This window comes from Tachyglossus aculeatus, chromosome 4 (genome assembly GCF_015852505.1).
Source record: "Tachyglossus aculeatus isolate mTacAcu1 chromosome 4, mTacAcu1.pri, whole genome shotgun sequence".
Classification (NCBI taxonomy): domain Eukaryota; kingdom Metazoa; phylum Chordata; class Mammalia; order Monotremata; family Tachyglossidae; genus Tachyglossus; species Tachyglossus aculeatus.
In genome coordinates, this window is record NC_052069.1 from 117,387,185 (window position 1) to 117,410,210 (window position 23,026).

General features: G+C 53.8%; 1 protein-coding gene across 1 annotated transcript; it reads left to right on the forward strand.

Annotated features, from left to right (window-relative positions):
* Window positions 1–3,034: 3,034 nt before the first annotated feature.
* CDK9 (cyclin dependent kinase 9) lies at window positions 3,035–22,151 on the forward strand. The gene is made up of 7 exons (XM_038745067.1): window positions 3,035–3,141; window positions 11,472–11,553; window positions 17,783–17,873; window positions 18,624–18,790; window positions 18,950–19,121; window positions 20,472–20,620; window positions 21,052–22,151. The coding sequence occupies exons 1-7, from the start codon at window positions 3,050–3,052 to the stop codon at window positions 21,415–21,417; spliced, it is 1,119 nt and encodes a 372-aa protein (XP_038600995.1). The 5' UTR covers window positions 3,035–3,049; the 3' UTR covers window positions 21,418–22,151.
* Window positions 22,152–23,026: the final 875 nt, after the last annotated feature.

Sequence of the window (23,026 nt, forward strand, 5' to 3'; positions counted from 1 at the left end):
TGATAGTAAGCGCTCAATAAATCAGATTGAATGAATGAACGGCCTGTCTTTATCACTGCGCTGTACTTCCCAAACGGTTGGTATGTTGCTCTACACATAGTGAGCGCTCAATAAATATGATCAAATGAATGGTCTCTCTTTGTTACTGTACTTTCCAAGCGCTTAGTACAGTGCTCTGCACACAGTAAGCGCTCAATAAATAGGGTCAAATGAATGAATGGTCTGTCTTTGTTACTGTACTTTCCAAGCGCTTAGTACAGTGCTCTGAACACAGTAAGCGCTCAATAAATATGATCAAATGAATGAATGGTCTGTCTTTGTTACTGTACTTTCCAAGCACTTAGTACAGTGCTCTGCACACAGTAAGCGCTCAATAAATACGATCAAATGAATGAATGGTCTGTCTTTGTTACTGTACTTTCCAAGCGCTTAGTACAGTGCTCTGCACACAGTAAGCGCTCAATAAATATGATCAAATGAATGAATGGTCTCTGTTGCTGCACTGTACTTCCTAAAGCGGTTGGTACAGTGCTCTGCACACAGTAGGCACGGATGATCACGATCACTAACGTTCATTCCTTTTTAATTTCTAGGGGAAGCAGCGCGGCTCATGGGAAAGAGAGCGGGCTTGGGAGTCAGAGGTCATGGGTTCGAATCCCGGCCACGCCGTTTGTCAGCCGGGTGACTTTGGGCAAGCCACTTCACTTCTCTGGGTCTCAGTTCCCTCATCTGTCAGATGGGGATGGAGACAGTGAGCCCCCCGTGGGACAACGGGATAACCCGGTATCCCCTCCAGCACTTAGAACAGTGCTTGGCACATAGTAAGCGCTTAACAAATACCATTATTATTCTCCGGGCCTTGCCCAAAGTCACACAGCTGACAATTGGCAGAGCCGGGATTAGAACCCATGACCTCTGACTCCAGAGCCCGGGCTCTTCCCACTGAGCCACGCTGCTTCTCTAATTATAGCAGGCGCTCAGTAGGTCCGACTGGAGTCACTTGACTTCTCTGGGCCTCAGTTCCCTCATCTGTAAAATGGGGGTGGGGGCTGTGAGCCCCCCGTGGGACAACCCGATCACCTTGTATCTCCCCCAGCGCTTAGAACAGTGCTTGGGACACAGTAAGTGCTTACCAAATGCCATCAGTATTATTATGAATGGTCGGTGGGATTTGAAGCAGCGTGGCTCATTTGAAAGAGCCCGGGCTTTGGAGTCAGAGGTCATGGGTTCAAACTCCAGCTCTGCCACTTGTCAGCTGTGTGACTTTAGGCAAGTCGCTTCACTTCTCTGGGCCTCAGTTCCCTCCTCTGTAAAATGGGGATGATAATAATAATAATAATGACAGTATTTGTTAAGCACTTACTACTACTACTACTACTACTACTACTAATAATAATGATGATGGCATTTGTTAAGCGCTTACTATGTGCAGAGCACTGTTCTAAGCACTGGGGGGGGGAATACAAGGTGATCAAGTTGTCCCACATGGGGTTTACAGCCTTAATCCCCATTTTCCGGATGAGGTAACTGAGGCTCAGAGAAGTGAAGTGAACTTGCCCAAGGTCACACAGCTAAGTGGCAGAGCTGGGGTTTGAACCCATGACCTCTGACTCCAAAGCCCGGGCTCCCCGCAGCACCTGTATATATGTATATATGTTTGTATGTATTTATTACTCTATTTATTTTACTTGTACATTTTTATTCTATTTCTTTTATTTTGTTAATATGTTTTGTTTTGTCGTCTGTCTCCCCCTTCTAGACTGTGAGCCCGCTGTTGGGTAGGGACCGTCTCTATACGTTGCCAACTTGGACTTCCCAAGCGCTTAGTCCAGTGCTCCGCACACAGTAAGCGCTCAATAAATACGACTGAATGAATGAATACGATTGAATGAATGAATGATGATCATTAAGCGCTCAACAAACGCCGTCATCATTATTATTACTCTGCGCACAGCAAGCGCTCAATAAATACGATGGAATGAATGAATGATGATGATGATTATTACGGGAGCGGCTGCGCCCCCTGGCGGCCGACGAGCGGCGGAGCGGCCGCGCCCCCTGGCGGCCGACGAGGGGCGGAGCGGCCGACGAGCGGCGGAGCGGCCGCGCCCCCTGGCGGCCGACGAGGGGCGGAGCTGCCGACGAGCGGCGGAGCGGCCGCGCCCCCTGGCGGCCGACGAGCGGCGGAGCGGCCGCGCCCCCTGGCGGCCGACGAGCGGCGGAGCGGCCGCGCCCCCTGGCGGCCGACGAGCGGCGGAGCGGCCGCGCCCCCTGGCGGCCGACGAGCGGCGGAGCGGCCGCGCCCCCTGGCGGCCGACGAGCGGCGGAGAGGCCGCGCCCCCTGGCGGCCGACGAGCGGCGGAGAGGCCGCGCCCCCTGGCGGCCGACGACGGGCGGAGCGGCTGCGCCCCCTGGCGGCCGCGGGCCGCCGTGTGAAGCCGGGGGGACCGAAGGGAGGAGGAGGCGGCGGCGTCGGCGGCGTCTGGTGTCCGGGCGGCCCCTGCGCCGGCTCTCCGCGGGGACACCGGGGAGCGGGGGCCGAAGGCGGCGCCGGCAGCCCGCCGAGGGGGGAAACTGAGGCACCGGCCCGGCAGGGGCAGAGGGGGAGAGGGGGAGGGAGGGAGGCTCGGTGGGCGGGGCGGCGGCTGAGGGTCCGGCCGGGGCTCCCTGTCGGCGTCGGCGGCGTCCCCCGGAGCGGTCCGACGGGATGCAGCGGGACGGCCCGTCCCGGCTCCCCGCCCCCGGCGGCTCCGCAGGCTCGGCCGCCCCCGGCCTCCCGGGGACTACAAGTCCCAGGGGGCCGTGCGGCGGGCGGAGACCGGAAGAGGCGGGGCCCGCGGCGGGGCCGCCGGCGCCCCCGCGCGGCCGGAAGTGGCCGGGCCGGCGGAAGTGGCGGGGCCGGGGCGGCGCGCCGGGGCCCGCGGCAGCGGCGCCGGGGGCGGGGGCGGGGAGCGTGGGGCCGGCGGCGGCGGCGGCGGCGGCGGCCAGCGGGGGGGCGCCGGGGGCGGCCGGGGCCGGGGCCGGGGCGAGCGGCGCGGCCGAGGCCGCCATGGCCAAGCAGTACGACGCGGTGGACTGCCCCTTCTGCGACGAGGTGTCCAAGTACGAGAAGCTGGCCAAGATCGGGCAGGGCACCTTCGGGTAAGGGCACTTACCGGCGGCCATCCCTCCCCTCCCTCCCTCCTCCCTCCTCCGGGGCGGAGCAGGAAGGAGCCCCGGCCGGACCCGGGGGCCTCCCGCCCCCCGTCCATCCGTCCGTCCATTCATTCAATTTGGGAGGTTACAACGGGATCGGGCTCATTCATTCATTCACTTCCGTTCTAAGCGCCGGGGAGGGTACAGCGGGATCGGGTTCATTCATTCATTCAGTTCCCTTCTAAGTGTTGGGATCAGGTTCATTCATTCGTTCAGTTCCGTTCTAAGCTCCGGGGAGGTTACAGCGGGATCGGGTTCATTCGTTCATTCAGTTCCCTTCTAAGTGTTGGGATCAGGTTCATTCATTCGGTCAGTTCCATTCCAAGCGCTGGGGAGGTTACAACGGGATCGGGTTCATTCAGTTCCCTTCTAAGTGTTGGGATCAGGTTCATTCATTCGTTCAGTTCCCGCTCTAAGCGCCGGGGAGGTTACAACGGGATCGGGTTCATTCATTCATTCATTCAGTTCCGCTCTAAGCGCCAGGGAGGTTACAACCTGATTAGGTTCATTCATTCATTCAGTTCCCTTCTAAGTGTTGGGATCAGGTTCATTCATTCGTTCAGTTCCCGCTCTAAGCGCCGGGGAGGTTACAGCGGGATCGGGTTCATTCATTCATTCAGCTCCCTTCTAAGTGTTGGGATCAGGTTCATTCATTCGTTCAGTTCCGTTCTAAGCGCCGGGGAGGTTACAACGGGATCGGGTCCATTCATTCATTCAGTTCCCTTCTAAGTGTTGGGATCAGGTTCATTCATTCGTTCAGTTCCATTCCAAGCGCTGGGGAGGTTACAACGGGATCGGGTTCATTCAGTTCCCTTCTAAGTGTTGGGATCAGGTTCATTCATTCGTTCAGTTCCCGCTCTAAGCGCCGGGGAGGTTACAACGGGATCGGGTTCATTCAGTTCCCTTCTAAGTGTTGGGATCAGGTTCATTCATTCGTTCAGTTCCCGCTCTAAGCGCCGGGGAGGTTACAGCGGGATCGGGTTCATTCATTCATTCAGTTCCCTTCTAAGTGTTGGGATCAGGTTCATTCATTCATTCAGTTCCCTTCTAAGTGTTGGGATCAGGTTCATTCATTCATTCAGTTCCCTTCTAAGTGTTGGGATTAGGTTCATTCATTCTTTCAGTTCCATTCCAAGCGCTGGGGAGGTTACAACGGGGTCGGGTCCATTCATTCATTCAGTTCCTTTCTAAGTGTTGGGATCAGGTTCATTCATTCGTTCAGTTCCGTTCTAAGCACCGGGGAGGTTACAACGGGATCGGGTTCATTCATTCATTCATTTATTCAATTCCATTTTAAGCGCCGGGGAGGTTACAATGGGATCGGGTTCATTCATTCATTCATTCAATTACGCTCTAAGCGCCGGGGAGGTTGCAACCTGATTAGGTTCATTCATTCATTCAGTTCCCTTCTAAGTGTTGGGATCAGGTTCATTCATTCATTCAGTTCCCGCTCTAAGCGCCGGGGAGGTTACAACGGGATCGGGTCCATTCATTCATTCATTCAGTTCCATTCTAAGCGCCGGGGAGGTTGCAACCGGATCAGGTTCATTCATTCATTCAGTTCCCTTCTAAGTGTTGGGATCAGGTTCATTCATTCATTCAGTTTCCGTTCTAAGCACCGGGGAGGTTACCACGGGATCGGGTCCATTCATTCATTCAGTCCCCTTCTAAGTGTTGGGATCAGGTTCATTCATTCGTTCAGTTCCGTTCTAAGCTCCGGGGAGGTTACAGCGGGATCGGGTTCATTCGTTCATTCAGTTCCCTTCTAAGTGTTGGGATCAGGCTCATTCATTCATTCAATTCCCTTCTAAGCGCCGGGGAGGTTACAACGGGATCGGGTCCATTCATTCATTCATTAATTCATTCATTCAATTCCGTTCTAAGCGCCGGGGAGGTTGCAACCTGATCAGGTTCATTCATTCATTCAGTTCCCTTCTAAGTGTTGGGATCAGGTTCATTCATTCATTCAGTTCCCGTTCTAAGCACCGGGGAGGTTTCAACGGGATCAGGTTCATTCATTCATTCAGCTCCCTTCTAACTGTTGGGGTCAGGTTCATAAGTTCAGTTCCATTCCAAGCGCCGGGGAGGTTACAACGGGGTCGGGTCCATTCATTCATTCAGTTCCCTTCTAAGTGTTGGGATCAGGTTCATTCATTCGTTCAGTTCCGTTCTAAGCTCCGGGGAGGTTATAACGGGATCGGGTCCATTCATTCATTCAGTTCCCTTCTAAATGTTGGGATCAGGTTCATTCATTCATTCAGTTCCCTTCTAAGTGTTGGGATCAGGTTCATTCATTCATTCAGTTCCCTTCTAAGTGTTGGGATTAGGTTCATTCATTCGTTCAGTTCCATTCCAAGCGCTGGGGAGGTTACAACGGGGTCGGGTCCATTCATTCATTCAGTTCCTTTCTAAGTGTTGGGATCAGGTTCATTCATTCGTTCAGTTCCGTTCTAAGCGCCGGGGAGGTTACAACGGGATCGGGTTCATTCATTCACTCAGTTCCCTTCTAAGTGTTGGGATCAGGTTCATTCATTCGTTCAGTTCCATTCCAAGTGCTGGGGAGGTTACAACGGGGTCAGGTTCATTCATTCATTCAGTTCCCTTCTAAGTGTTGGGATCAGGTTCATTCATTCGTTCAGTTCCCTTCTAAGCTCCGGGGAGGTTACAGCGGGATCGGGTTCATTCATTCATTCATTTATTCAATTCCGTTTTAAGCGCCGGGGAGGTTACAGCGGGATCGGGTTCATTCATTCATTCATTCATTCAATTCCGCTCTAAGCGCCCGGGAGGTTACAACGGGATCGGGATCATTCATTCATTCATTCATTCATTTCCACTCTAAGCGCAGGGGAGGTTGCAACCTGATCAGGTTCATTCATTCATTCAGTTCCCTTCTAAGTGTTGGGATCAGGTTCATTCATTCGTTCAGTTCCCGCTCTAAGCGCCGGGGAGGTTACAGCGGGATCGGGTCCATTCATTCATTCAGTTCCCTTCTAAGTGTTGGGATCAGGTTCATTCATTCGTTCAGTTCCCGTTCTAAGCGCCGGGGAGGTTACAACGGGATCGGGTCCATTCATTCATTCAGTTCCCTTCTAAGTGTTGGGATCAGGTTCATTCATTCGTTCAGTTCCCGCTCTAAGCGCCGGGGAGGTTACAACGGGATCGGGTCCATTCATTCATTCAGTTCCCTTCTAAGTGTTGGGATCAGGTTCATTCATTCATTCAGTTCCCGTTCTAAGCGCCGGGGAGGTTACAACGGGATCGGGTCCATTCGTTCATTCAGTCCCCTTCTAAGTGTTGGGATCAGGTTCATTCATTCGTTCAGTTCCCGCTCTAAGCGCCGGGGAGGTTGCAACCTGATCAGGTTCATTCATTCATTCAGTTCCCTTCTAAGTGTTGGGATCAGGTTCATTCATTCGTTCAGTTCCGTTCTAAGCGCCGGGGAGGTTACAACGGGATCGGGTCCATTCATTCATTCATTCAATTCCGTTCTAAGCGCCGGGGAGGTTGCAACCTGATCAGGTTCATTCATTCATTCAGTTCCCTTCTAAGTGTTGGGATCCGGCTCATTCATTCATTCAGTTCCGTTCTAAGCTCCGGGTAGGTTTCAACGGGATCGGGTGCATTCATTCATTCAGTTCCCTTCTAACTGTTGGGACCAGGTTCATTCATTCATTCAGTTCCCGTTCTAAGCGCCGGGGAGGTTACAACGGGATCGGGTCCATTCATTCATTCAGTCCCCTTCTAAGTGTTGGGATCAGGTTCATTCATTCATTCAGTTCCCGTTCTAAGTGTTGGGATCAGGTTCATTCATCTAATTCCGCTCTAAGCGCCGGGGAGGTTGCAATGGGATCGGGTTCATTCATTCATTCAGTTCCCTTCTAAGTGTTGGGGTCAGTTTCATTTATTCAATTCCGTTCTAAGCGCCGGGCAGGTTACAATGGGATCCGGTTCATTCATTCATTCATTCATTCAATTCCGTTGGAAGCGCCGGGGAGGTTACAACGGGATCAGGTTCATTCATTCATTCAATTCCATTCTGAGCGCTGGGGAGGTTACAACCTGATCAGGTTCACTCATTCATTCTTTCAGCTCCGTTCTAAGCGCTGGGGAGGTTACAACCTGATCAGATTCATTCATTCATCAACTCCGTTCTAAGCTCCGGGGAGGTTACAACGGATTCAGGTTCATTCATTCATTCAATTCCGTTCTAAGCGCCGGGGAGGTTACAACGTAATCAGGTTCATTCACTCAATCGTATTGATTGAGCGCTTACTGTGTGCGAAGCACTGGACTTAACTGCTTGGGAAGTCCAACTGGGCAACATCTAGGGACGGTCCCTACCCAACGGCGGGCTCACAGTCTAGTAGGGGGAGACAGAGAACAAAACAAAGCATATTAACAGAATACAATAAATAGAGTAAATATGTACAAGTAAAATAAATAAACAAATAGAGTAATAAATACGTACAAACAACTAGGCATATATACAGGTGCTGTGGGGAAGGGAAGGAGGTAAGGCGGGGGGGATGGAGGGGTGAGGGTAGGGACCGTCCCTATTCATTCAATCGTATTTATTGAGCACTTACTGTGTGCAGAGCACTGTACTAAGCGCTTGGGAAGTACAAGTTGGCAACATATAGAGACGGTCCCTACCCAGCAGTGGGCTCACAGTCTAGAAGGGAATCAGAGGTCATGGGTTCAAATCCCAGCTCTGCCACCTGTCGGCTGTGAGACTTTGGGCAAGTTGCTTCACTTCTCTGGGCCTGAGTTCCCTCATCTGTAAAAACGGGGATTAATAAAAATAATAATAATAATAATAATGATGGCATTTGTTAAACACTTACTATGTGCAGAGCACTGTTCTAAGCGCTGGGGGGATACAAGGTGATCAAGTTATCCCATGTGGGGCTCACAGTCTTAATCCCCATTTTACAGATGAGGTCACTGAGGCTCAGAGAAGTTAAGTGACTTGCCCAAGGTCACACAGCAGATGTGGCAGAGTTGGGATTCGAACCCATGACCTCTGACTCCAAAGCCCGTGCTCTTTCCACTGAGCCACGCTGCTTCTCAAGACTGTGAGCCCCCCATGGGACAACCTGATTGCCTTGTGACCTCCCCAGCACTTAGAACAGTGCTTTGCACATAGTAAGCACTTAATAAATGCCGTCATTATTATTATTATTATTATTATTATTACAAATCAGCAACATATAGAGACGATCCCTACCCAACAGCGGGCTCACCCTCGCTAGCACAGTCGGGGAATTCACTAACTTCGGACTGCCTTTAGTGCTCATTATACTACTACTACTACTAATGATGATGGTATTTATTAAGCGCCTACTATGTGCTAAGTGCTGGGGGAGAGACAAGGTCGTCTGGTGGTCCCACGTGGGGCTCGCACTCTTCAGCCCCCTTATATAATAATAATGGCGTTTATTAAGCGCCTACTATGTGCCAAGCGCTGGGGGAGAGACAAGGTCGTCGGGTGGTCCCACGTGGGACTCGCCCTCTTCGTCCCCCTTTTATAATAATAATAATGATGAGGATACTTGTTAAGCGCCTACTATGTGCCAAGCGCTGGGAGAGAGACAAGGTCGTCAGGTGGTCCCACGTGGGGCTCGCACTCTTCAGCCCCCTTTTATAATAATAATGGCGTTTATTAAGCGCCTACTATGTGCCAAGCGCTGGGGGAGAGACAAGGTCGTCGGGTGGTCCCACGTGGGGCTCGCCCTCTTCATCCCCCTTTTATAATAATAATAATGATGCGGGTACTTGTTAAGCGCCTACTATGTGCCAAGCGCTGGGAGAGAGACAAGGCCGTCAGGTGGGCCCACGTGGGACTCACACTCTTCATCCCCCTTTTATGATAATAATAACGGTATTTGTTAAGCGCCTACTATGTGCCAAGCGCTGGGGGAGAGAAAAGGTCGTCGGGTGGTCCCACGTGGGGCTCGCCCTCTTCATCCCCCTTTTATAATAATAATAATGATGAGGGTACTTGTTAAGCGCCTACTATGTGCCAAGCGCTGGGAGAAAGACAAGGTCGTGGGTTGTCCCACGTGGGGCTCGCCCTTTTCATCCCCCTTTTACAATAATAATGATAATAATGGTATTAAGCGCCTATTATGTGCCAAGCGCTGGGGGAGAGACAAGGTCATCGGGTGGTCCCAAGTGGGGCTTGCGCTCTTCATCCCCCATTTATAATAATAATAATAATGGCAATGGTACTTATTAAGCGCCTACTATGTGCCAAGCGCTGGGGGAGAGACAAGGTCGTCGGGTGGTCCCACGTGGGGCTTGCACTCTTCATCCCCCTTTTATAATAATAATAATGGCGATGGCATTTATTAAGCGCCTGCTATGTGCCAAGCACTGGGGGAGAGACAAGGTCGTCGGGTGGTCCCACGTGGGGCTCGCCCTCTTCATCCCCCTTTTATAATAATAATAATAATGATGAGGGTACTTGTTAAGCGCCTACTATGTGCCAAGCGATGGGAGAGAGACAAGGTCGTTGGTTGGGCCCATGTGGGGCTCGCCCTTTTCATCCCCCTTTTACAATAATAATGATAATAATGGTATTAAGCGCCTATTATGTGCCAAGCGCTGGGGGAGAGACAAGGTCATCGGGTGGTCCCACGTGGGGCTCGCCCTCTTCATCCCCCTTTTATAATAATAATAATAATGGCGATGGTACTTATTAAGTGCCTACTATGTGCCAAGCGCTGGGGGAGAGACAAGGTCGTCGGGTGGTCCCACGTGGGGCTCGCCCTCTTCAGCCCCCTTTTATAATAATAATGGTATTTATTAAGCGCCCATTATGTGCCAAGCACTGGGGGAGAGACAAGGTCATCGGGTGGTCCCACGTGGGGCTGGTACTCTTCATCCCCCTTTTATAATAATAATAATAATAATAATAATAATAATAATAATAATGAGGGTATTTATTAAGCGCCTACTATGCGCCAAGCGATGGGAGAGAGACGAGGTCGTCGGCTGGTCCCACGTGGGGCTTGCACTCTTCATCCCCCTTTTATAATAATGATGATGGTACTATGTGCCAAGCACTGTTCTAGGTGCTGGGAGAGATACAGGGTCATCAGGTGGTCCCACATGGGGCTCATACTCTTCATCCCCCTTTTATAGTAATAATAATGATGATGATGGTATAGTGCCTACTTTGTGCCAAGTGCGGGGGGAGATACAAGGTCATCAGGGGGTCCCATGTGTGGCTAACACTCTTCATACTCCTTTTATAATAATAGTAATGATAATAATGGTATTTAAGTGCCTACTATGTGCCAAGCACTGTTCTAAGCGCTGGGGGAGATACAAGGTCATCAGGTGGTCCCACGTGGGGCTCACAGTCTTCATCCCCCTTTTATAATAATAATAATGATGATGGTGTTTGTTAAGTGCCTACTATGTGCCAAGTGCTGGGGGAGATACAAGGTCATCAGGTGGTCTCACGTGGGGTTCACAGTCTTCACCCCCCTTTTATAATATTAATGATGGTATTTGTTAAGCGCCTACTATGTGCCAAGCGCTGGGGGAGATACAAGGTCATCAGGTGGTCTCACGTGGGGCTCACAGTCTTCACCCCCCTTTTATAATATTAATGATGGTATTTGTGAAGCGCCTACTATGTGCCAAGCACTGTTCTAAGCACTGGGGGAGCTACAAGGTCATCAGGTGGTCCCACGTGGGGCTCACACTCTGCATCCCCCTTTTATGTGCCAGGCAGTTTCCTAAGCGCTGGGGCGGGTACGAGCAGACACGTCGGACTCAGTCCCCGTCCCACGTGGGGCCGGCGGTCTTAACCCCCATCTTCGCGATGAGGGACAGAGCGGTGAAACGGCTCGGTCATCATCATCATCATCATCATCATCATCATCATCATCATCGTCATCATCAATTGTATTTATTGAGCGCTTACTGTGTGCAGAGCACTGTACTAAGCGCTTGGGAAGTACAAGTTGGCAACACATAGAGACAGTCCCTACCCAACAGTGGGCTCAGAGTCACCCAGTAGACAAGCGGCAGAGCGGGATTAGAACCCAGGTCTTTCTGATCCCCGGCCTGGGCTCTCTCCCCCAGGCCACGCTGCTTCAGCTGGGGACTCCCTGGCCCTCCGAGGGGTGGTGACGGCGCGTGGTAAGCGCTTATTATGGGTCAGGCACTGTACTGAGCGCTGGGGGAGACACCAAATAGGTCGGGCACAGTCCCACATCCCTATCCCGTGTGGCTCTCCTAAAATTCTTAATTGCCTGCAGGGAAGTGTTTAAGGCCAAGCATCGGCAGACGGGCAAGAAGGTAGCTCTGAAGAAAGTGCTCATGGAGAACGAGAAGGAGGGGGTAAGTCCGATCAACAGTGCTGTCTTGCTCATCCCCCCCGGGCGCGTGCGAAGCATTAGGTCCTCACCCTAACGCGGGGTCTCCGCCTATCTGCCCGCTCTTGGCAGCCACCCCATCGGCGCTATCTTTTGATTCATTCATTCATTCAGTCGTATTTATTGAGCGCTTACTGTGTGCAGAGCACTGTAGTAAGCGCTTGGGAAGTACAAGTTGGCAACATCTAGAGACGGTCCCTACCCAACAGTGGGCTCACAGCCTAGAAGGGGGAGACAGAGAACAAAACAAAACGTGTAAATAGAATAAATACGTACAGATAAAATAAATAAATAGAGTAATAAATACGTACAGACATATATATGTATATATATATCATCATCATCAATCGTATTTATTGAGCGCTTCCTGTGTGCAGAGCACTGGACTAAGTGCTTGGGAAGTACAGATTGGCAACATATAGAGACAGTCCCTACCCAACAGTGGGCTCACAGTCTAAAAGGGGGAGACAGAGAACAAAACCAAACATACTAACAAAATAAAATAAGTAGAATAGATATGTAAATAAATAAATAGAGTAACAAATATGTACAAACATATATACATATATACAGGTGCTGTGGGGAAGGGAAGGAGGTAAGATGGGGGGATGGAGGGGGGAGAGGAAGGAAGGGGCTCAGTGTGGGAAGGCCTCCTGGAGGAGGTGAGCTCTCAGTAGGGCCTTGAAGGGAGGAAGAGAGCTAGCTTGGCGGATGGGCAGAGGGAGGCCATTCCAGGCCCCGGGGAGGACGTGGGCCGGGAGTCGATGGCGGGACAGGCGAGAACGAGGTACGGTGAGGAGATTAGCGGCGGAGGAGCAGAGGGTGCGGGCTGGGCTGGAGAAGGACAGAAGGGAGGTGAGGTAGGAGGGGGCGCGGTGATGGATGGACAGCCTTGAAGCCCAGGGTGAGGATTTTTTGCCTGATGCGTAGGTTGATTGGTAGCCACTGGAGATTTTTGAGGAGGGGAGTAACGTGCCCAGACCGTTTCTGCACAGAGACGATTCGGGCAGCAGCGTGTTTCTGCAGGGGTGGAGCAGCTCCCTCCCCCTTCAAGCGCACCCGTTCTCAGATCATTCCGAAATCCCGTTTCCTCCGATTTATTCTTCTGTGCCCGACGTCATGTCCTCCCCGTTTCCACCTCAGCGCTAGTGCGCTCAGCTCGGGCACGTTTGGACGAGTTGATTTTGGTGCCCTGCTGTGTGAGCTCATGTTTGTAGTGGTAATTTGTGATCATTTATGGAGGACGTTGAGCATGTAGTGGCCTAGTCAGTGTGCCGAATATGGTACTCAACTTTGGGCTACATTCAGCCCTTTGTTGGGTAGGGACCGTCTCTATATGTTACCGACTTGTCCTTCCCAACCGCTTAGTACAGTGCTCTGCACACAGTAAGCGCTCAATAAATTGAATGAATGAATTCAGTCTCGTCAGGTCAGGCACCGTCCCTGTCCCACGTGGGGCTCACCGTCTAAGAGGGAGAGCAGGGTATTGAATCCCCATAATACGACCGGGGAAACCGAGGCCCAGAGAAGTCAAGTGACTTGCCCACGGTCACGCTACAGGCCAGGCTGAATTCTGCGCTTGGTGTGGGCAGGGAAGTTGTTTACGAACTCTGTTATATCGTACCCTGCTTAGTACAGTGCTCTGCACACAGTAACCACTCAGATTGGGGTGGAAATAAAAAGGCGGGGAGGTGAGGGGAGGGAGCAGAACTGGAATTAGAACCCAGGTCCCCTAACTCCCAGGCCCACACTCTTCCCAGTAGGCCACGATGCTTTTCAGCCAGCCATCATCCCATTCACTTTCTCCTTCTATTGTTTAGTGACTCTCAGTCCGCCTCCCTTATTAGATTGCAAACCCCTTGAGGGCATAGATCTGGTCTTTTACATCACCAGACTCTTGTAAGTGCTTGGTAAAGTGCTCTTCCTGTAGTAGGAGGCCCCTGATGCGCACCACTGGCTTGATTCCAGAGCCGTCGCCCGTCCGTCCAGTTGGTTTCTCTGCAAATGTCTAGAAATGTGGTCATTCCTCACCGACCACCCAGTTGAAGCTTCAGGAGAAATCGTGAAGGGTTTTAGAGAGGAAAAAGAGGTGCGTTGGCTCCAGGACAAGCCGGCACTAGAAGAGAAGCAGCGTGGCGCAGTGGAAAGAGCCCGGGCTTTGGAGTCAGAGGTCATGGGTTCAAATCCCGGCTCCGCCACTGGTCAGCTGGTGACTGTGGGCAAGTCACTTCATCATCATCATCAATCGTATTTACTGAGCGCTTACTGTGTGCAGAGCACTGTACTAAGCGCTTGGGAAGTACAAGTTGGCAACATGTAGAGACAGTCCCTACCCAACAGTGGGCTCACAGTCTAAAAGGGGGAGACAGAGAACAAAACCAAACATACTAACAAAATAAAATAGAATAGATATGTACAAGTAAAATAAATAGAGTAACAAATATGTACAAACATATATACATATATACAGGTGCAGTGGGGAAGGGAAGGAGGTAAGATGGGGGGGATGGAGAGGGGGATGAGGGGGAGAGGAAGGAAAGGGCTCAGTCTGGGAAGGCCTCCTGGAGGAGGTGAGCTCTCAGGGCCTTGAAGGGAGGAAGAGAGACTTGACTTCTCTGGGCCTCAGTTTCCTCATCTGTAAAATGGGGATGAAGACTGTGAGCCCCCCGTGGGACAACCTGACTTGACTTCTCTGGGCCTCAGTTACCTCATCTGTAAAATGGGGATGAAGACTGTGAGCCCCCCCGTGGGACAACCTGATCACCTTGTAACCTCCCCAGTGCTTAGAACAGTGCTTTGCACATAGTAAGCGCTTAATCAAATGCTATCGGAAAAAAAAAAATCTCCTTCCCTGGAGAATTTGGAGAGCTGCAACCACCCACTAGTTTACCGAACTAAGCTACGAGTGGGTTAACCTGGACTCCAAGAAGCCAGGAGCAGTGTGGCTCAGTGGAAAGAGCACGGGCTTTGGAGTCAGAGGTCATGGGTTCGAATTCCGGCTCCGCCACATGTCTGCTGTGTGACCTTGGGCAAGCCACTTAACTTCTCTGAGCCTCAGTTACCTCATCTGTAAAATGGGGATTAAGACTGTGAACCCCACATGGGACAACCTGATCACTTTGTATCCCCCCCAGCGCTTAGAACGGTGCTTTGCACATAGCGCTTAACAAATGCCAACATTATTTATTTTATTATTATTCAAGTGCAGTCTATTCCTCTCAGTCTTTTTCTTTCTTTACGGTATCTGTCAAGCACTTACTCTGTGCCAGCCCTCGTTCTAAGCACTGGGGTAAATGCAGGCTGATCAGGTTGGACACAGTGTCCGGCCCACGCGGGGCTCCCAGTCTCAACGCCCGTTTTACAGATTGGGGTAACCGAGGCCCAGAGAAGTGAGGCGATTTGCCCAAGGTCACACGGCAGACTTGTGGCGGAGCCGGAATTAGAACCCAGGTCTTTTCTGACCCCCAGGCTTGTGCTCTTTCCACTAGGCCTTGCTTCTCAATCTTCTTCACCTTTAACCGTGTTGCTGAGGCTGGACTGAGCAGATGCAAATGAAGTATCATCATCAATCGTATTTATTGAGCGCTTACTGTGTGCAGAGCATTGTACTAAGCGCTTGGGAAGTACAAATTGGCAACATATAGGGACAGTCCCTACCCAACGGTGGGCTCACAGTCTAAAAGGATCCCGAGGCTCTCTTTGAGTAGAGCTGTTCGGTGTCGTGGACGCCAGTGCCAAAGCTCTGTGTGCCTTCAGTGGCATGCTGCTTCTCCTGAAGCCAACTTTACTAGGGTCTCTGACTCCCCTCTGCCTCCCTCCAGGCCCCAGCAGGGCAAATCCAGTCACTTTCCAGGCCCCCAGTGAGTTGCTGACTTCACACCTTGCAGCTCTGAGTCTGGGGAGTTTGCATGACAATAGACAGACTGTAGACCCTGTGGGTCTCTGTCCGTAAGCATTTACTAGGTGCCAGGCACTATACTAAGTGCTGGGGCACATACAAGCTAATCCGGTCGGACACAGTCCCATACAGAGCTCACGTTCTTAATCCTGTTTTACAGATGAGGTAACTGAGGCACAGAAAAGTTAAAGTGACTTGCCCAAGGTCACACACAGCAGACAAGTGGCGGAGCCGGGATCGGAACTCAGGTCCTTCCGAGTCCCACGCCCGGGCTATATTCTCTAGGCCTTGCTGCTTCTCAAAAACCAGGTTGGACACAGTCCACATCCCACACGGGGTGCTTGCTTGCACGCGCTCTCGCTGTCCCTCTCTTGCTCTCTTACGGACCTCTTTATGGCAACTGCCGTTGGAGTCTCGCCCCTGGCGAGGGAGTCAGTCCTTCCTGCCCTCAGAGAGCTTACTAGCTAATGCCGGAAGATGTTTAGGTTGAGGGAGTAGACGTCAATAATAGGCATATGGGAACAAATCATGAAACACAAATCGAACACAGTCGTGTCGAGCACTCGCTGTGTGCCAAACACTGCACTAGGCGCAAGAGTAAGGTGCAAGATAATCAGGCCCCGTCCCACATGGGGCTCCCAATCTAAGTAGAAAGGAGAACAAGTATTGAATGTTCTGTTGTACAGATGAGAAAAGTGGGGCCCAAAGCCGTTAAATGACTTGCCTCGGATCACACATTGTGTTGGGAAGATGACTGGATGAATCCAGTTTGAGTGCCCTCTCCTCCTTTCTCCCTTTAATAATAATAATAATTTTGGTATTTGTTAAGCGCTTACTATGTGCGAGGCAGTGTTCTAAGCGCTGGGGAGGATACAAGGTGATCAGGTTGTCCCATGTGGGGCTCACAATCTTAGTCCCCATTTTACAGATGAGGTAACTGAGGCTCAGAGAAGTGACGTGACTTGCCCAAAGTCACACAGCTGACAATTGGCAGAGCCGGGATTTGAACCCACGACCTCTGACTCCAAAGCCCGGGCTCTTTCCACTGAGCCACGCTGCTTCTCTGCTTCTCCCTTTAGTCCCCGCCTCTAGGACTCTTTTGTGTCGGAAGCATCTCTGATGTTCCGTGTCGAGGAGAGGCCAGCCAGCCCTGATACAGTCAGCAACCCCAACGGCAAAACTAGAAAACTTGCCCGAAATCTGACTTCCTCCAGAGCCCTGGAGTAATTCCTCCCATCTGTCAGCTTGATATGGCTCCTTTCTACTACAGTGCAATATGCCAGGACTCAGCCAGTCAGTCGTATTTATTGAGCGCTTACCGTGTGCAGAACGCTGTACTAAGCACTTGGAAGAGTACACTGTAACATTAAACAAGCCCATTCCCTGCCTACAGTGAGCTTACAGTCTAGAGCTTACAGGCTCAAAAGTGTTGGGTAGAGGGTGGGAAGGAGGAACGGCAATAGATGCGTCTTCCAGCTCTGCTGTGTCGGACTCTTCCAAGGGCTTAGTCCAGTTCTGTGCACACAGCGCTCAAGAAATACCATCGATTGACTCCCCATGCGTGCCTCCTGAGAGTTCTGGTAGACCTGCTGTTGTCATCCCGCCCACCGGCTTAGCTGGTCTTGGGCCTTGCCTAAGTCCTGGGGTGGAACCATTATCATCAGTGGTGTTTATTGAGTGCTTACTCTGTGCAGAACACTGTACTAAGTGCTTGGGAGAGTACTGTACATCAGAGTTGATAGACACGTTCCTTGCCCACAGCGAGCTTGAGCGGAGGATGATTGCAACCCCAGCCTACAGCCTAGGGGAATGGGAACGCTCAGTCGGGTAGTTCCCCCCCGGACAGGTCGGAAAGTGGGGTACCTGGCTTCCCAAACTGCCAATCCTGACTGCCAAGCCTCTCTGATCGACCAACCAGCGGCATTTATTGGGCGCCTACTGTGTGCAGAGCACTGTACTAAGCACTTGGGAGAGTGCAATATAACAGAGTCGGTAGATGTGTTCCCTGCCCACAGCGACCGTACAGTCTGATCCACTGATGGTGGATTAGTCCTGCACGTTCAGGAAAAATTCCAAACCTTAATCAGGAGCATTTTTTAAATTCCTGAATCCGGTCCCCGAACAGGCCCAGGCCCCTTTGGCAATTACCGTCGCCCCCCCGCCCCCGGCAGATCGCTCCCTTCCTTCGAATTGCAACATCAAGACAGTTTCCCCGAGCTGTAAACGTGGCTGCGTGGTGGTAGGGAGTTCCAGCACCTTAACTCTTGCCACGTACTGTCTTCCTCTCCCTTGCCAGTTTCCCATCACTGCCCTGCGGGAGATCAAGATCCTTCAGCTCCTCAAGCACGAGAACGTGGTCAACCTGATAGAGATTTGCCGGACCAAGGGTAACGACTCTGCCGTCTTCTCCCCCCACCTCCCCCGCCCCCTCCTCCACTCCTGTCCCTCGCTGCTGCTTCTGGAAGCCTCTGTCCTCTTCTCCATCTGGGAACGAAGCCTTCGGGCGAGGCCTGGGATCCGCGGTGGCTTCCCGCCCGACCGAGTGGGCTGTTCAGCCTTCCTCTACCTCGTAACTCCTTGATGCTCCTGGGCAGAGAACGGTGCCCTGTATGGGAGGTTGGGCACTGGGAAGCAGGCGGGGGAACCCAGGCACCCAGAACCAAACGGTTCTTGGCGTTCATTCGAAGTAGGTTATCTTCCTTCCCCCTTATTTAAGCCAATGTCACGGTTGTTTTCTGCCAACAGCCTCGTGGGGTGAGACCCACCCGGAGTCCCGGGAACTGCCACCCTGGGGAGTCGTGGGTGCCACCTTTTCACTGGACCGCGGTGGGGGGCGGCAGGGGAGCTCGGTTGGGGTGGCAGGCCAGCTCCAAAGAGCCGACGGATCGGAGGGACCCGGTCTGGGGGGTCTCGTCGGTCTTGCTCGGAAATTCTCGGTCCTCGTTGCCCCTTCCTTCCGTCCACCCGTGCCTCGATGGACCCGAGTGGAGTTTCCGCCTGTGGTGCCGTCCGTATCCCTGTCGGAAAGCGGGGTTCGGCCGCCCCTGCGGAGCCCCCAGCTGAGGCCGGGGCCGGTTTGGGAGGGCTGGGGGGGCGACAGCGGGGGTCTGACCCGCCGCCCTCCGTCCTCTCCGCAGCCTCCCCTTACAACCGCTGCAAGGGCAGCATCTACCTGGTGTTCGATTTCTGTGAGCACGACCTGGCGGGCCTGCTGAGCAACACGCACGTCAAGTTCACCCTCTCGGAGATCAAGAAGGTCATGCAGATGTTGCTCAACGGCCTGTACTACATCCACCGGAACAAGGTGAGGAGGAGCCGCAGGGTCGGAGGTGGGGAGACGGAGAGGGCGCGGCAGGCAGGATGTCAGGGCCCGGTGGCGAAGCGCCCTTTTTTTTGTGCCGGCCTCCGGTTTCCACTCCCACCCGCCGGCCCGGCTCTACCTCCGTGGTCTCTCTCCGCCCAGATATTACACCGGGACATGAAGGCAGCCAACGTCCTCATCACCCGGGACGGGGTCCTCAAGCTGGCCGACTTCGGGTTGGCGCGAGCCTTCAGCCTGGCCAAGAACAGCCAGCCCAACCACTACACCAACCGGGTGGTGACTCTCTGGTACCGTCCTCCGGAGCTGCTCCTAGGTACGGGCGCCGGCAACATCCGTGGGCGTGGAGGGCCGACCCGAGCCCGGGTGTCGCCGCAGTGGTGCCGAGCCAGCCCAGGCCGTAAGCTCCCACTGGGCAAGGAACGGGGTCTTCCAACTCTGTCGGATCGGACGCCCCCACCACGGTCTGTAGTGCTCTGCGCACAGTAAGCGCTCAGTAACTCCCGTTGGTTGATCGCAACGCCGTGCCTGGCGCTGGGAAAAGGACAACAGAAGCAGAACACGCGGTCCTTGCCCACATGGAGTTTAAAATCCAAAGGAGGGGTGTGGTGGGGGAAGGGGCGGAGGGCAGACCTACAGAATGGCTTCAGGGAGCAGCAGTTGGAGGAGGAGGGGCCGGTTAGACAGTGAAGGTGCCAGGACGGGAGAGGAGAATAAAGAGTCCAATGTGCAGTTGAAGGCGGGTTTAGAGAAGTGCCGGCCGGCGTTGCCCGTCCCGCCCCGACGGCAGAGGAAGCTCCTGGGACCGGAGCGCCTCTTCTCCCTGTTCTCCGCCCCAGAGCGCCTAGTCCAGAGCGGAAGGCAGTTAGGGTGGAGGGCTGCGACCAGGAAGGTGAGGGAGAGAAGCAGAGTCCCTCTGGAGGAGCTCCCTGGGGACGGGGATCACGTCTCCCAACTCCCTTACACCGTACTTGTCCCGGCGCTTGGTACGGTGCTTTGGATGCAAGCAGCGTGGCTCAACGGAAAGAGCACGGGCTTTGGAGTCAGAGGTCATGGGTTCAAATCCCAGCTCCGCCACTTTCAATCAATCAATCAATCAACCGTATTTATTGAGCGCTTACTGTGTGCAGAGCACTGTACTAAGTGCTTGGGAAGTACAAGTTGGCAATATATAGAGATAGTCCCTACCCAACAGTGGGCTCACACTTGTCAGCTGTGTGACTTTGGGCAAGTCACTTAACTACTCTGGGCCTCAGTTCCTTCATCTGTAAAATGGGAATTAAGACCGTGAGCCCCCTTGGGACAACCTGATCACCTTGTAACCTCCCCAGCACTTAGAACAGTGCTTTGCACGTAGTAAGCACTTAATAAGTGCCATCATTATTATTATTATTATTATTATTATTATTACACTGATGGATTGATCGGGCAGTCAGTGAAGAAACCGGAAACGGGAATGATAAGGTCCCTGCTTGAGGGAGCCTCCGGCCATGGCGGTAGTGGCAGCAGCACGAATATCTGCTGAGGCGGGATGGGAATCGGGCTAGAGGACCAGCCAGGCTGGGAGACGGCCCCAGGCCTCTGCTACCCCGGAGCGCCGTCCTCTCTGGCTGCCTGGGTTCTGGGGACCCCCGTGCTGATACCCCACCGGTCGTGTCATCCCCAGGAGAGAGGGACTACGGCCCCCCCATTGACCTGTGGGGCGGGGGTTGCATCATGGCCGAGATGTGGACCCGCAGCCCCATCATGCAGGGCAACACGGAGCAGCACCAACTGACGCTCATCAGCCAGCTCTGCGGCTCCATCACCCCCGAGGTAGGGGCCCGGAGGCTGGGGCCGGTCGGGGGGCCGGCGGTTCCTGGGTGTCTCCCCGGAGCGACTCACCGCTGTGCGGTCGCCTCGATCTCCTTCCCCTCTCCGACCTCCCCTTCCATCAAATGGAATCCCCGTTTCCTGGCCGTGGGCATCGGTGCCCAGCTAATCGAGCCGGAGAAAGAGTCGATCTGCCCTCGGCGGGCCCCGTTTTGGCAAGGGGCTGCGGTGCCACGGGTGCGGGCCGTGGCTTCGGCTTTCAGCCCGATTCCCCTTCACCTGCAAGCCGATTCCTTCCCAGTTATCCCCTGTCCAGTGGCCCCGGCTTAACTCGGGCCCTGGGGTCAAGGTGTTAGCTGCCTTCTTTCTCCTCCCCTGGCCCCTCTGAGTTAACGCGAGTCGCCGTATGTCCGTGCGCCCTCCCCGTCTCCCAGGTGTGGCCCAACGTGGATAAGTACGAGCTGTACCAGAAGCTGGACCTGCCCAGGGGCCAGAAGCGGAAGGTGAAGGAGCGGCTCAAGGCCTACGTCAAAGACCCCTACGCCTTAGACCTGATCGACAAGCTACTGGTGCTGGACCCGGCTCAGCGCATCGACAGCGACGACGCCCTGAACCACGACTTCTTCTGGTCGGACCCCATGCCCTCGGACCTCAAGAACATGCTGTCCACCCACAGCACTTCCATGTTCGAGTACCTGGCCCCGCCCCGCCGGAGGGGCGGCCACATGCCCCAGCAGCCGGCAAATCAGAGCCGCAACCCGGCGGCCACTAATCAGACAGAGTTTGACCGCGTCTTCTAGGGCCGCCGGGTTGGGGTCCTCTCTTCCTTTTTTGTTCCCCCCCCCGTAGAATCCGATTACGTTGCTGAACCGAAGCAGCAGTCGACTTGCATCTCCAGATCTCTCTGTGCCCCGCTCTGGACAGCCGGGATTCCGGATCGACTGATGTCGGACATCCTGGAGGGAAGCCGACCGGACCGGTCAGGGGAAGTCCGGGACTCGGGGCGCCTCCTCCTCGGACCCCGCTTCTGGGACGGTGACCTGTAGACGACGCTGACGGCTCTCCTGTGGAAGAGGGCTTTCGGTCAAGGGGCCCCTCGAACTTCCCGACTGTGAGGGTTTGCCAGGAAGCTATTCCAAACCTCCGTTTCCCCCTCTGTAAAAGGAGAGGACCGTAGCCAAAACCGGGGTCTCTATGGTCCGAGAGAGAAGCCCCCTCACCTCTCACCCTCCAGCCCGAAGGGAGCCTGGGGCCGCCCTCCCGTTGCCGTGAGATCCTTCCCAGAAGGACGCAGCTCCCACGGCCGCCAGACTGGAGGGAGCCGGCCACAGAGCGGGGGCTGGGACTCGGGAAAGGGATCGGTTGGGTTTTCCTCCTCCTCCTCTTTGATCCCACAGAAGGCCCGGGGGCAGAGGAGAAGGGACCGCATTTCCTTTGGGAATCGCTTTATCACGTTGCCTCTTGTCGGATTGGGTTGACTTTCTGTACGGTGGGTTCGATCGGTTTTAATTAAAAGCTTGACTTTTCGTAGCCACCCGCCCGTGTCCCTGCACTCGGGCTTCTGTCCGCACCCCGACAGTGGGCCAGGCCGGAGTCCTGGGCCCCGCGGGAGACTGGCATCGGGGCGATGCTTCTCGAGGCATGCCAGGAGCGCAGGGGTGGCCCGGAGTGGCCGTAGTAGGGCCGGGTGGGCCGTTTCTGCCTCGCTGGATGGGTGGCCGGGCGCCTGAGGATTTCCAGCGTGTGCCTGGCCGCCCACCCACCCGGCTCAGCGGGGCCTCAGGAGCAGAGCTCCCTTCTCCAGCGAGCAGCTGGGGAAATGAAGCACCTGGTGGTGGTAGGGCTTGGGGCTGGACCCAGATCCATCCGCCGCCAATTTACCTGCGCGATTCAGAGGGCTCGTTAGCTCAGCTCATAGGAAAAAGTGAATCCCCTACTCTCCTCATCAGGTAGGAGCCGGGGCTAGGGTGGCACTCAGGAAATGGAGGTTGTCCTGGGCACGTGGGGGGCTCTGGGTGGTGGGCAGGCTGGGGGATTGTTCATGGGCCAGTCGGTTTCTGGGCGACTGATGGATCGAGCTGCAAAGGGGTAAGCGGGGTATTTGTCGCACGGGGTCAGTGCAGAAGCAGCGTGGCCGAGTGGCTAGGGCATGGGCCTGGAGGTCAGAAGGACCTGGGTTCTAGTCCTGGCTCCTCCACTTGTCTGCTGCGTGACCTTGAGCAAATCACTTCACTTCTGTGTGCCTCAGTTACCTATAAAATGGGGATGAAGACTCCGAGCCCCATGTGGGAGAGAGACTGTGTCCAACCTGATTACCTTGTATTCACCCCTGCACTTAGAACAGTTCCTGACACACAGTAAGCACTTAGCAAATACCATTTTTAAAAAAAAAGGTGTTTCAGGGTGTTC